The 13,219-nt window shown below is 44.8% G+C and overlaps 1 protein-coding gene across 4 annotated transcripts in view; it reads right to left on the bottom strand.

Moving 5' to 3' along the window:
• RBM44 (RNA binding motif protein 44) overlaps nucleotides 1-13,219 on the bottom strand; it is a 350,280-nt gene that overhangs the window by 182,613 nt on the left and 154,448 nt on the right. For 3 of the 4 annotated variants that reach the window (XM_040357500.1, XM_040357497.1, XM_040357499.1), the window contains exons 9-11: nucleotides 12,121-12,146; nucleotides 11,926-12,028; nucleotides 11,786-11,840 (exon numbers count right to left, since the gene is read on the bottom strand). In XM_040357500.1, coding sequence (XP_040213434.1) covers nucleotides 11,786-11,840; nucleotides 11,926-12,028; nucleotides 12,121-12,146 — 184 coding nt within the window. The remainder of the gene's footprint in view (nucleotides 1-11,785; nucleotides 11,841-11,925; nucleotides 12,029-12,120; nucleotides 12,147-13,219) is intronic. The other variant, XM_040357498.1, reaches the window with a different exon arrangement.

The following is a 13,219-nucleotide window of genomic DNA, read 5'->3' as shown; positions in this document are numbered from 1 at the left end:
TAAGTTTAGAGTGCTGCTGCAGCCAAAAGCTGCAACCGCAGAAGAATGGACAGCCACCTGGTAAAGCATTGAGAAAGTATGAACAGGAAAGCAGGTGGCAGCCTTACACAGTTGGGCAACAGAGGCTTGGATACTCCTATAGACTTGGTGGAGCATAAGTTTGTGTAATCAAGTTCCAGATGAACCCGACAGTGGTAGATTTTGAAGCAGGGAGCCCATTGCGAAGTCCCAAGGAAAAGACAAACAAGAAATCTACTTGTCAAATTAAGGCAGTAACTTTCAGGTACGTTCTACTTTCACAAAGGTGTTGAATTTTAATGCAGTCGTTAAGGCGCAATAATGTACCTAAAGCAGGGCTGCCCAACCTTTTGGAGAGTAAGGGACACTTTAGCGACTTGGTAACCAGTTGTGGGCCACAATGAGCGGAGCGGGCAGATGACAGGTCTGTGTCCACTCTGCATATGCAGAGCAGACACGGACACAGCCCGCTCTACTCTATGCACCCTCCAATCCAGTCAACCAGGACGGAAGGGGACGGAATCCCCTTCTGTATTTTTTTAAGCAGATCGGATAGGGGATAGGCAGGTGTAAAAGGACACAAGGCCATTTACATCAGCCGCTCAATAGAGGGCCCGATTGGGTCTGCCTGAAAAACTGACTCAATTGGACTGATCCTGTGAAAGGGGCCCAAGGCTGCTATACAGGAAGCATCGGCACTGCTCTCTACTGCAGCCGCATGCTTCCTCTATCGCCGGCTCCTGTCACACGGATGCTCGGAGATGGCAGGGAACCAAAGATCCTCAAATTGCCCTGTAAAGTTTTAAAAAATGTTTTTTAACTAGGCTAGATTGGAACACGATCGCTTTTGAGACATTGCAACTATGCCCTAAAACACCAATGCTCATAGGGAAATTCAATAGAAGTTAAAGGAGGTGGTTGCAAAACATCACCTGACAAACTCTGCAGACAGCATTATTTTTTTCTCATCACAACGCAAGACAATGATAATGTTGTTTACACTTCCATCTAGAACAATGTGACAACTACAGCACCAAAAGGCCGGAGCTAGAAAGGATCCCTGGTTATGGATACAAACAAGAGTAGTTTGTTGCAATTGGAGATCAGGATGTCAATTTCCAGAGTCCCTCACCTTCGGTATATATGATAAAACACATCTGGATTAAGCGAGCATTTCCTCTTTTCCAAATGGTGGCAGCTGAGATAATTGAACTGCCATCTGCCCATTCCTGGGGATTTGATTTGCTTTTTTAAAAGGCAGTCAGACTTCCCAAGCCCTATTAATGGTTGCTATATGCCACTGTAGTGACATTGACTGACAGCACCTAATACGGGCGTCTCTCGTAAGGGGGGGTTGTTTTCTTTCTCAATTATATTTCCAGCCTGAGAAGGATAGAAAAACCAGCCTGAGAACAAGGAAGGTCTTACCTGACTGGACAGGAGTGTGGGTAATTTCAGGAAGAAGTCTTATTTTGCCTTGCTGATAGAATGTTCCGCTGGAGAGTTAAGTGAAATTTGGAGAAAGGTACTGTTTAAACCTTCTTTCTTTGCCAGGACCTGTGCTCCACTCTTAAACTTAGCTGGCCAGGCCATGTTTGCAATTTTTCCATTGGTTTTTATTTTTCCTTTCAGCTTTTAGAGTTTGTTAAAAGCACATGACCAGTAGAATAAAAAAAAAAGTGCTACCGATTCTTAGGGCACCGCGATATTGGAGCAAATGTTTTTCAAAACAATATTAACGCTAACAATACAGAAAAATTAGTGTTGCAATCTTTTGTACCACCTGTCCCACCTTTTTAGATTGCAAGCTCTTCTGAGCAGGGCCCTCTAAATCCTCTTGTATTTTATAGTATTACAACTGTATCGTCTCTAGGGTTGTCCAGATACCACTTTTTTGAGAACGAGTACCGATCCTTTTTTTCAAGTACTCGCTGATACCGAATACCGATACTTTTTTTAAATGCCATGTGACTTTTTTTTTTTTTTACACAATTTTTTTTTTTACAGTGATTTTTTTTTTAAGGGGGGGGGGGGGGGTAGGGTGGATTGTCTTTTTTTTTTTTTTGATTTATTTACATTTTATTTTTTTAATTAAAAAAAATGAAAAAGAAAAAAATTGTAATAATCAGTCCTGTTGGGGGCTTTGGTGAGATATCAGGGGTCTTAACAGACCTCTGACATCTCCCCTTTAAGACAGAGAAAGAGACTAGGGACACAGATTCCCCAGTCCCTTTCTCTGCAGCCTCAGCTTAAATTAATGGAGGGAAGCTCCTCCATTCATAAACTGAAGCATCGTAAACACAAGTTACGATGCTCAAGTTATGTGAATGGACAGAGTCAGTGATCACTGACTCTGTCCATTCGGAAAAGGTAGGAGCCAGGTTTAGCGGCTCCTACCTCCGCTCTCCATCAAGACAGATTGAGGGGCGACAAGAAGACATGGGGGGGGGGAGAGCGACACGAGGGAGAGCGACACGGGGGAACAAGACGGCATTGGGGAAGAGCTGCACGGGGAGAGTGGCACGGGGAACAAGATGACACTGGGGAACAAGATGGCACGGGGGGGGGCGGGATGAGGGAGAGCGGCACTGGGGACCAAGACGGCACTGGGGAAGAGCTGCACGGGGGAGAGCGGCACGGGGAACCAGACGGCACTGGGGAACAAGATGGCACGGGGAACAAGACGGCACTGGGGAACAAGAGGGCACGGGGGAGAGCGGCACGGGGAACAAGACGGCACTGGGGAACAAGAGGGCACTGGGGCAGAGCGACTCGAGGGAACAAGAAGGCACTAGGGGAGAGCGGCACGGAGGGGGAGAAGACAACACGGAGAAGACTAGTAATTCCCCCCACCACCCGATACCTGACTGCCCAGGTATCGGGTGAAGTACCAAGTATACAAGTACTTGGGAAATGCTCGATATTGGTACCGATACTAGTATTGGTATCGGGACATCCCTAATTGTCTCCCTTTTATATTGTAAAGTTCTGCGTAAACTGTTGGCACTATATAAATCCTGTATAATAAGAATAATAATAATACCCGTCCACGACGCTGGACTGTAGATAGAATCCAGGCTTCACCTTTCATTGAGAGCATAACCCAGGATTGCATTGCAGGATCCTGGCGCAGTATACTTAACTTTGTCCCCAGGATCCTGCGATGTCCCCCCGCTGTGTCTGTGTCCTCTGCCCGATGCCTCTGTGTGCCGGGTTCCATTCCCTGCGAGCGTTGCGATGCAAAATACATAACACATACAGTACACTGTAATCTTAAAGATTACATTACTGTATGAAATCATTTCACATTGTTTGTCCCTAGTGCTTTGTCCAGTGCCCTGCATGCACTTTTATATTACATGAACTGTTATTTCTGCCTGGTAACTTGAGATTGTCCATGGCAACCAAAAACTGTCCCTTTACGTCAAAAATTTGATTTTTGTACTCCTTTTCTCTCAAGTTCATTGATGGACACAGCACTTTCAATCTTGACCTTAGGGTTATATCGCCACCTTCAGGAGAGGACTAGGCATAACATGTAAAAACAGCAAAAACTGCACAGTACTGCCCAGGGGGCTGTCCTACTGGCTATAACCCCCTCACACTGCATCCAGCAGCTCAGTTCGACAATAAGCAGTACAAACATAAAAAAGGAGGGGTGGGTGCCGTGTCCATCAATGAACTTCAGAGAAAAGGATTTTACGGTGAGTACAAAAATCCTATTTTCTCTCTCGCTCATTTACGGACACAGCTCTTTCAATCTTGAACTTAGGGGCGTCCCCAAGCAGTGTAAAAAAAAAAAACGAGGGGTGATAACAGCAACAAAAAACTCCACCCATAACAACCAGAGCTGCTCAACGGAGGAGTCGCAACCTTAAAAGGCCACCTGCAAAACCTTGTAAAATCAAGTGAAAGTGTGAACGGACGACCAGGTCGCCGCCTTACACACCTGGGAAACTGACGCTTGATGTCAGAAAGCCCAGGAGGCACCAATTGCCCTGATCGAATGTGCTGTGACAGGAAAGGGAGGCGCCCACCCTTTAATGGCATAAGTCTGGATCACGATCTGTCTAATCCACCGTGAAATGGTGTCCGACAAGACAGACAGGCCCTTCTTCGGACCAGCTACCGGCACAAACCGTGAATCTGACCTCCGAAACAGAGCGGTAGCAGAGAGATACACCCTCAGAGCCCAGACCACGTCCAAGGAATGCAAAGCAACCTCTTTAGGATGCGACGGCCGAGGACACAAGGATGGAAGCACAACGTCCTCATTTAAATGAAAGGCCAAAACAACCTTTGGGAGAAACGAAGGCTGCGGGCGAAGTACCGCCTTATCCTTGTGGAGGATCAAGTACGGAGACTTGCAAGACAAGGCCGCCAACTCAGAAACCCTCCTTGCAGATGTAATAGCGATCAGAAAGGTTACTTTCTGAGAGTGTCAATAGGGGGGATTTCCCCAATGTTCTCAAACGGCGACTTCTGAAGCACCGAGAGCACCAGATTTCAATCCCACGGAAGCAGCAGTGACCACATGTCGAATCCCTTGCACAAACTTACTCACCAATAAATGAGCCGCCAGGGGTCGCTGAAAAAAAAAAAATACAGCCAAGGCTGATATCTTCCCCTTAATGGTGCTTAAGGCAAGATTTTGATACACTTCCAACTGCAAAAAAAGCAGGATCCTGGAAACCGAATATGTACACGGACGCCAGCCCATCTCCTCACACAGAGATGTAGGCCTTCCACACACGATGATAAATCTTCCGAGAAGATGACTTCCGTGCCCTCAGCATGGTGGAGATCACCGAACCTGATAGACCTCGGTCCCTTAGCACCTGACCTTCAGTCATGCCGTTAAAGCCAGCGACTGTAAAGCAGGATGAAGTATAGGACCTTGCTATAGAAGGTCCTCTTGCGTCGCCAAGGAACATCCGACATCATCCGGACTATGTCGGCGTACCAGGGAAGCCAAGGTCAATCTGGGGCAATTAGAATCACCGGAATCCCCTTGGTCTCCACTCTGCAAACCAGACAAGGGGGAAGTTATAGCAGGGGGAAGGCAAAAAAAAAGCCGATAATGCCCCCATGGAGCTACCAACGCGTCTGCCACATCCACCCAGAGATCTTTGGACCTGGCCACAAACCTCAATACTTTCCAATTGAGTCGAGAACCCAGGAGAGCCAAGTCTGGCGTGCCCCATCTCAGGCAAAGGAGTCAAAATACATACGGATGTGGCGACCATTCCCCTTGGTCCAGCATCTGACAACATGGGTAGTCCGCTTGTCATTTTTCTACGCCCGGAATGTACAATGCCGATAGAGCCGGCACGCATTGCTCTTCCCACTGCAGGATGAGAGCAACCTCCAATGCTGCAGCTGAGCTCCTCGTTCCTCCTTGATGGTGGCGTTGTCCAACTGGATCCTGACTGGGCATCCCTGCAGCCTCCATGACCATGTGGAGAGGCACTGCCTGATCGCCCGAAGTTCCAGAACATTGATCGGTAGGCGGGATTCTTCCTGCGTCCAGCGACCCTGTGCCGACTGCATGCCCCAAATCCCCCAAAAGGGTCAGGCAGGCGTCCGGCGTGATCACCGTCCAATTATAAGGAAGCCGCAGCCTTGAGAGAATAACTCGTGCCTCTGAGTAGTCCAGAATCAAGCCCAGGTACTCCAGGCGTTGAGTCGGCACCAACACTGACTTCTGGAGGTTCAGTACCAAACTCCCGAAGAGTCTGACTGGCGATGGCCACATCCTCCCCTAATTCTGAGACGGAAGCTGCTCTCAGAAGAAGGTCGTCCAGGTTTCCCACGATCGCGATCCCTTGTTGTCTCAGCAAAGCCAGAATCGGGGCGAGCGCCTTAATAAAAACCATTGGAGCCGACGCCAGGCCAAAGGGGAGAGCTACAAATTGGTAGCGCTCGTCCCCGACCGCAAATTGCAGAAACTTCTGATGCCTGGCGCATATGGGGACATGCAAGTATGCGTCCTTGATGTAGAAGGACGCCAAAAAATCCCCCAGATGGAGTGCAGCGACCACAGAGCCAACGATTCCATCCTGAACCTTTGTACTTTTACAAAGCAGTTGAGGGCCTTGAGATCCAGGATCGGACGAACCCCATCCTTCTTTGGGACTACAGATTGCAGTAGAATCCCTGAAACCATTCCGGCGACGCCACAGGTACCATCACCCCGCGCCTCAGCAGGTCTTGCACTGCCCCAAACAGGGCGCCCCCGACGGGCTGGAAGATGATGCAGGTTGGAGGGAAAAAACCTGTTTGGCGGACAAGAAAGACTATCTTGTATCCTGATGACACCACTTCGTAAACCCACTGGTTGGAAAGGAGGGAGGCCCACCAAGCTGCAAATTCCCGAAGGCGATCCCCCACCAGAGAGTTTGGGTGAGGGCAAACCTTCATGCAGCCGTAGATTTGCTTGCAGGCTTGCGAAACCAGGGACGCTTCTGTCCCTCAGCGGGGACCTTGTTGGCCTGGGAATGCTTACCTGTGGACCACCCAGGCGGACTAAAAAAACGCTTCTGAGCGGAAAAGGCGGGCCCTGGCCTACAGCGTTGCTCCTTACCTTTTCTAGATTGTGGAAGCAACGTGCTCTTTTGTTTGTTTGGTTTTTTTTTTCTCTTTTCTCTTTTTTTCTTTAGTATTAGCTAGTAGCGGGTAAATCATAGTTTTCCCTTGCTTTCGATATAAGATATAAAAATTGCTTATACTCAGAGTATGTATTGACATGTTTTGATTATGTGCTACTGTGTGGTACTTAGGGACCTTGGCTGTATTTTGTACTCTGATTTTTTTCCTTTCCTTAATAAAAAAACAATTAATTAAAAATTTGCCCGAGCCTTCTTAGATGCCTGGTCCGTAGGCCAGCATTTTAGCCAAATCAGGCGACAGAGCCCCACAGCAGATACTAAGGTTCTAGAAAGCAAAAGGAGCCATATCCAAGGCCGCATCGCAGACATAATTAAGGCCATGCACCAACTGTTCTGGCCAGTTCCATGCAGACCTGGGAAGCCTGTCGCTTTTCCAACTCTGAGCAACAATTTAGCCCATTCAGTAAGCGTCTGACACCAGGGCCGTGGCCAATACTGGCCGCAATGCTGACCCCACCACTTGAACATGGACTGGGCGACCTCCTCGGCCCACCTATCAGCGGGGTCCCTAAAAGCCAGGGTCTCCTCCACCAGAATCGTGGTAACCTTATTTAACCTGGAGACCGGGGGGTCCACAATCGGGGGGAGATGTCCATTTCTTCAGGAAACTCTCCTCAAAGGGGTACCGTACCGCCATGCGTTTTGGGACCGAAAATAAATTAAAAGCTTTAGTGTACCATTAAGACTTCACTAAATCCAAAACATCCAGGAGAGTCTGACACATTAATTCAGACCATGGCCCACATCTGGAAAGGACAAAGGGCAGGGGAAACATTTGGGTAGGCTGACTGTCCACCAGATAACAGATAGCACTAAAAAGGCAGAAAACTAATAATGTGCATTCTGGGCGTCTATTGAAACCAGAAAATCCAGGAGGGAAGCAATGACCAACCTGGCATTTTGCATGCAAAACTTCTGAACCAATAGGAACAAGCGAACAGCCATCAGATCCAGAATGGATCTTTATGGTTCCCATTCAGTTTGGGAACTGACAGAGAAACCCCAGAACGCAAGGGGTTTCAATAACATTTCACTTTACTTATTTTTATCAATTTTAATAACTATAGAATCTGACAGTTCTACTTCCCCAAAGTCTTCCACATCAGGCACTGCTTGCAGAATAGGATAGACATTACTTCTACTCAAGGTGTAGTTTTATGGAGAACTAAGCAGAAGAGAACAGAGAAACAGAATTTCATTCAAAACCGGTACTAAGGTTGGCAATAAACCAGGGCCCTACCACACATAGTACCTCATCAGCCAAAGCATGGATACCTTGAGTCCAAAAACCCGATTTCTGACCTGGCTGGTCACCCCAGACCCAGAAACTGCAGAAATCCTAGCCAAGCACAAATTGCACCTGAAATAGGGCCAGCCATTCAGCATAACACAGAGAACACACAAATGCACAGGACAGTAATAAGTACAGATAATATGGAAAGTAAAAAGAAACGTTAAAAAGTAATTCAACAGTCAAGGGTCTTGGAAAGAGTACTCCATGACACCAATTTACAGAAATAAGCACAGCACAAGGGGAAGTCACCGTAAGCAAACAAACAAGCGGTGTCTTTAGAGTTATCATTTCCGGCTCCGAAGGACCAATTAATAGTGAAACCCAGTTTTTCGGCTATGGGCCGAGGTCGGCAAGTGGTTAAAAGGGTTATAAAGGAAAACATTTTTTTCCCTAAACAGCTTCCTTTACAGTACAGTCCTCCTTCACTTACCTCATCCTTTGATTTTGCTTTTAAATGTCCTTATTTCTTCTGAGAAATGCTCACTTCCTGTTCTTCTGTCTGTAACTCACCATCATGATGCCAGGCTTTCTTCCTGGTGTGGAGAAAGCCTCCTGAGGGAGCGAGCAGGAGTGTCAGGACGCCCACTAACACACAGCTCCTTTCTCTATCTGCAAAGTAGAGTGTCCTGACTTGCCTGCTCGCCCCCTCCCCCCTCAAGAGGCTTTCTCCACACCAGGAAGAAAGCCTCGCATTACGGTGGTGAGTTAGACAGAAGAACAGGAAGTGAGCATTTCTCAGAAGATATAAGGACATTTAAAAGCAAAATCGAAGGATGAGGTAAGTGGAGGACTGCACTAAGGTAAAGGAAGCTATTTAGGGGGGAAAAAATTCCTTTACAACCCCTTTAAGGATGGGCACTCTACGGTAATGGCATCTGTGAAAATGTTGCTTCTCAGGGGCCAGTGGGAGTGTGGTGGACTTGGATGGAGAAAAATGCTCACTTTATCCCCTTCTCTTTACTCCTTTTCCTCTTAATGTGCAGGCTCTCCTTTTAGTAGCTACTGCACCATGCAGTAGAAATGCATGATGCAGTTGCTACTAAAAGGAGAGCTTGCACAGTGGATCTCAAACTTTATATCTGCAGAATCTTTAAATGAAGGAACCTATTCAAATGGTACAGTGAGATTCTTGTTTAAGATTGTGGTGGCAGAAACTACCAGAACAAACCACTTATTAATATACTTTTTCCGCCACTGGCTAGAGCTTGGCAATAATTTACGGAGGACTGAAAATAATCTACAGATTAATCCAATTGTCAAATTGGCCCTTTTATTTGTTCATGAATAGGGGACATTTTTTTAGATTTATCAGGTCTCCTTGTAAAAGAATCAAGTGCGACAATGCCAAAGTTTTCCCACAGCAGAAGTGAGCATATCCCCAATGGTAAACATTGTGTGAAGCTGCCGTTTCAGTTGTGTACTAGTTTGGGGGTGAGAAATCTTCTGCAGCCTCCTCTTAAACACTGTCTTCAGGTCCTCTTCATTCCCTTCTAAAGTCTACCTCTTCTAGGCAAAGGCAAATCGTGAACTGACTAAGATGGTGGAGCTGAAGAAGGGGCCTAAAGTTTTTAAGCCCTAGGCATAGATGGCTCTATTAAAGCCATTACTGATCCCAGAAATTGTAACAGTTGCAGAAAAATCTGACTCATGTCAACTGCTTATTGCGTACCTGAAATAGAACTAGGCAGAGTTAGATGCAGAGACTAGTGTTAATATCAGGTCCTGCGCAATACAAGAGAGAATATTCACCTGAATTTATACCGTGGCTCCATTTCTGCCATAGCTACAGGGTGACGGTAATCTCTGGTGGAGTACAGTGTGCAACCGAGAAATCGTAGAATGCAGCAACCCAGGTATGTTATCCTGTAGTGGAGTCCTTGGGGTAAAAGAGCAGGAGGAAGCGCCAGAGTGACACAGGATTTAGGTTGGAAGTAGTGGTAAAATGTGTGACCAGTGGTGTGATGCCAGTCACCCGAGACTGAGCTCTAAGTGATTCAGTTTTAGTGCCAAGAAAAGCTTACACTATAAAATTAATACATTCCAAACATAGCTCTGGTGTTTACAGCAATGGTCAGAGCTACAGGGTGACCCTGTCTCATCTGTCCAAAACCTTTGTCCCTATAGAGAGTCCATGCTCCGCCCATCATGGAGGGTATACTCCCCGAAGGGGTCTTCAGGGTTTGTATTCCACAGGGATGGACCACACCCTGGACCTGTGGCACTCTACAGCCAACTAAATCCATTGCACAAAGTTAAAAGCCAAGTGCCCATGCAGGATTCAGTGTTCAAAGAAACATTAGAGGCTGTTCCCATGGTGTGGGGGTCTGGGTACAGCTCCAAAACCTTTACAGAGGTTGCACCGACTTGGATACACTGCTTAAATTGTGGCATTAGAGGCTAGTGAAGAGTTGATTAAAGAATTGAAGATAAAATCATAAAGTAGTTTAGCCTGTGAAACTCTGCACCCAAGTTAAAAAAATGTGGCATGGGAGCAAGACTCTTGCTTGTATTGTTACAATTTGGATTAACAGCAAAACCGTAGCTCAGGCTTCTGTTTTCTCCAAACCCTCCCCAGCCGCCAGTCTGAAAGAGCCATAATGGCAAAAGGGTCACCTGCAACAAGATCACAGGCAAAACTGGGCGATAGGTTTAGATTAGATAACTGCCTTCCTTCCATCTGCTGTGATCACTCGATTCAAAAAAATCAGGCTCTGTTTCTAATTGCTCCAACAGGTCTTGAGGTCTTGTCTTGGCAAATGAGTTGACGGTGTTCCTTCTGATCAGGTGATAAGTTATTTGAAACATTTTTGCACACTTTTCTCATGTTTATATCCTGAGCCAAGATTTCAAGAACAATTTATTTGTCAAATCCCATTTCCTCTGCAATCATTCTTATAGCGAGCAGTCATTCACGGTTGAGAACAGACCTCCCTGCATCCATATTCTGTTCCATTTATAATGAAGAGGGGGGTCCTGGTCATTGTTCATCTTAAACACCTTCTAGTCTTTCCTTGAAGGCCTTGTGCCATCGGTACACTTGTGCTTCTCCATAAGCTTTCATTACCATTTCCAAAAAGTTTCTGATGTATTTTTCCCAATTTCACACAACATTTTTATCACGTACCACTGTTCCAAACTTGCTTGCATTTTTCATAATATAAGACACTTGAACGTGGTGTGTCAAAAAAAAAAATGTCTTGATGCTCGACAGGGCTGGAATGCAACTGATCAGTGTTCTAAGGTATACCCTGTAGCCCACCTCAAGTGGCCTTGGCAAGCTTTTGCCTTCACAGAGCCCTCTTGAGTGTAGGAACTTCATTCTCATATTCTGGACACACCTTGTATGTGTTTATATGTTGTATATGTTTTAGTGTCTGAGTGTGCCTCTGCTATCAGAGCTAAAATGTTCGTTCTTTAATTTCTGTACTGTGTGTAAAGGGGGTGTGTCCCTTTCCTCCAATCAGCTCTAACTGCAGCTTCCCACCCCCTCCTCTGTGTTCCTGACAGATGAAGCAGGAATTGTAAGAGATGTAAAAAAAGAAGACTGCAGATAAAGTAAAACTTATGTCGGAGGATTTATTAAATCTCTGTATCATTGGAGGCTATTCCCTTTAATTGGTATATGCAAGGGTTTACAAATACTTTAAAACAGCACTGAGCAAACAGGGGTAAATATTTGTATATAAAAGATATAAAAAAAAATGTCCATTTGAAATATATCGAACATATGCTTGAAGCAACATGGAAGCTGCTGTTAAAAAAGGCTATGTACAAAGCAAAAACAAAAAGATACAAGTCCACAAACCTCTGATTTCTTTATCCAGATCCTTAGCTGTACTAAGACAAGTGCTTGCACGATTCTAACACAAAAAATAAAAAATACAAATTAGCAAAAATAAAAGCATTCATAAAAACTACAGTGTACAGTATAGACTACTACTTTACATTTCCTACAGGTTTGTTTTTCTGTAAATCCTCGGAATGACCGGCAGACCCTTTTTGTATTCCGAGCTTGCAAGTTTCCATAAAGCACTGATTCAGAAGGTTACTGTAAAAGAGATAATTATTACCACAAAACACAGTTTAAAAACATCTATCCTGAAAAACTGACTTCTGTCAGTATTACAAGTGGATACTTACTAAGGCGGCGTTTTCACTTTAGTGAGCTATGAATAAACAAATATAAATTGCAATTAAAAATAAGAATGCATAAATACACGTTACTGTAAATTTTAAGAAAGTGCAGAAAGAGTAGAGTAAAAAACTCTAATATAAGTTAGCCTGACAAAAGGATTTACTTAAAGGATCACTAAAGGAAAAAACATTTTTTGCTGAAATGACTGTTTACTGGGTATAGAGACATAAAAGTTAACTGATTCCTTTTAAAAATGATTAAAAATAGATTAAAATCAATCATATAATGTGCCTGCAGTTTAAAGTGGAGTTCCAACCACAATTAGCATTTTTTTAATGTATGTCCTTTCATCCTGCGTTTTTAGAATATAAATCTGGTCGCTTACTATTTTACAATCAGTCGCGGATCCGCATAGATATTCAAAAAAGATAGTTTATAAAACTATATCTACACCGTTGTCATTTTGCTTGTGGGCAATGTGAAGCCTACAGGCACTTACTTCCTCGAAGTCTTGGATGGGGAGTGATAATTGGACAGCGCACTGCATCCTGGGAAATGATGACACACATTTCCCAGGAGCATTAGAGGGAGATGATGTCAGAATCCTAGGTGGATTCAAAGGCAGATTTTGTGGGACCGCATAGCAACAGGCATTTCCAGAGGAGTAAAAAAAAAAAAAAAAAATGTTTTTTTCTTTTTTAGTCTTAAGCTAGAGTTTAAAGCAAAATTGTTTTTTTGATGGAACCTCCACTTTAACTTTAGTTTTTAAACTGGTTTCGTGTTTCTGTGAAGTAAAGAGACCCACAGAACAAAAACAAACAAATCCAGGGCAGTGTTTTGTTTTTAAAATGAATCGTGATTGGTTCGGTTAAGTTTTAGACACACAGTAATGACAGCTTAGACCATCGTGAAAAGCTCCCAGTATGATGGTTATAAGGAAACAGGCAACCAGGAAGTGTGGAGATCACAGCAGAATTACAGCAACTTCAAAGCAAAAACGAACAATGAGGACATGAAACCAGTACTGCAGTAAGGTAAAGGAAGCTATTTAGCTAAAAAAAAAAAAAAATCCTTTAGTGATCCTTTAACCACTTGCCACCGGAT

The sequence above is a fragment of the Rana temporaria genome, chromosome 6, assembly GCF_905171775.1.
Source record: "Rana temporaria chromosome 6, aRanTem1.1, whole genome shotgun sequence".
Taxonomy (NCBI): Eukaryota; Metazoa; Chordata; class Amphibia; order Anura; family Ranidae; genus Rana; species Rana temporaria.
Note: the sequence above shows the minus strand (reverse complement) of the source record. Positions and strands in the feature narration are given on the sequence as shown.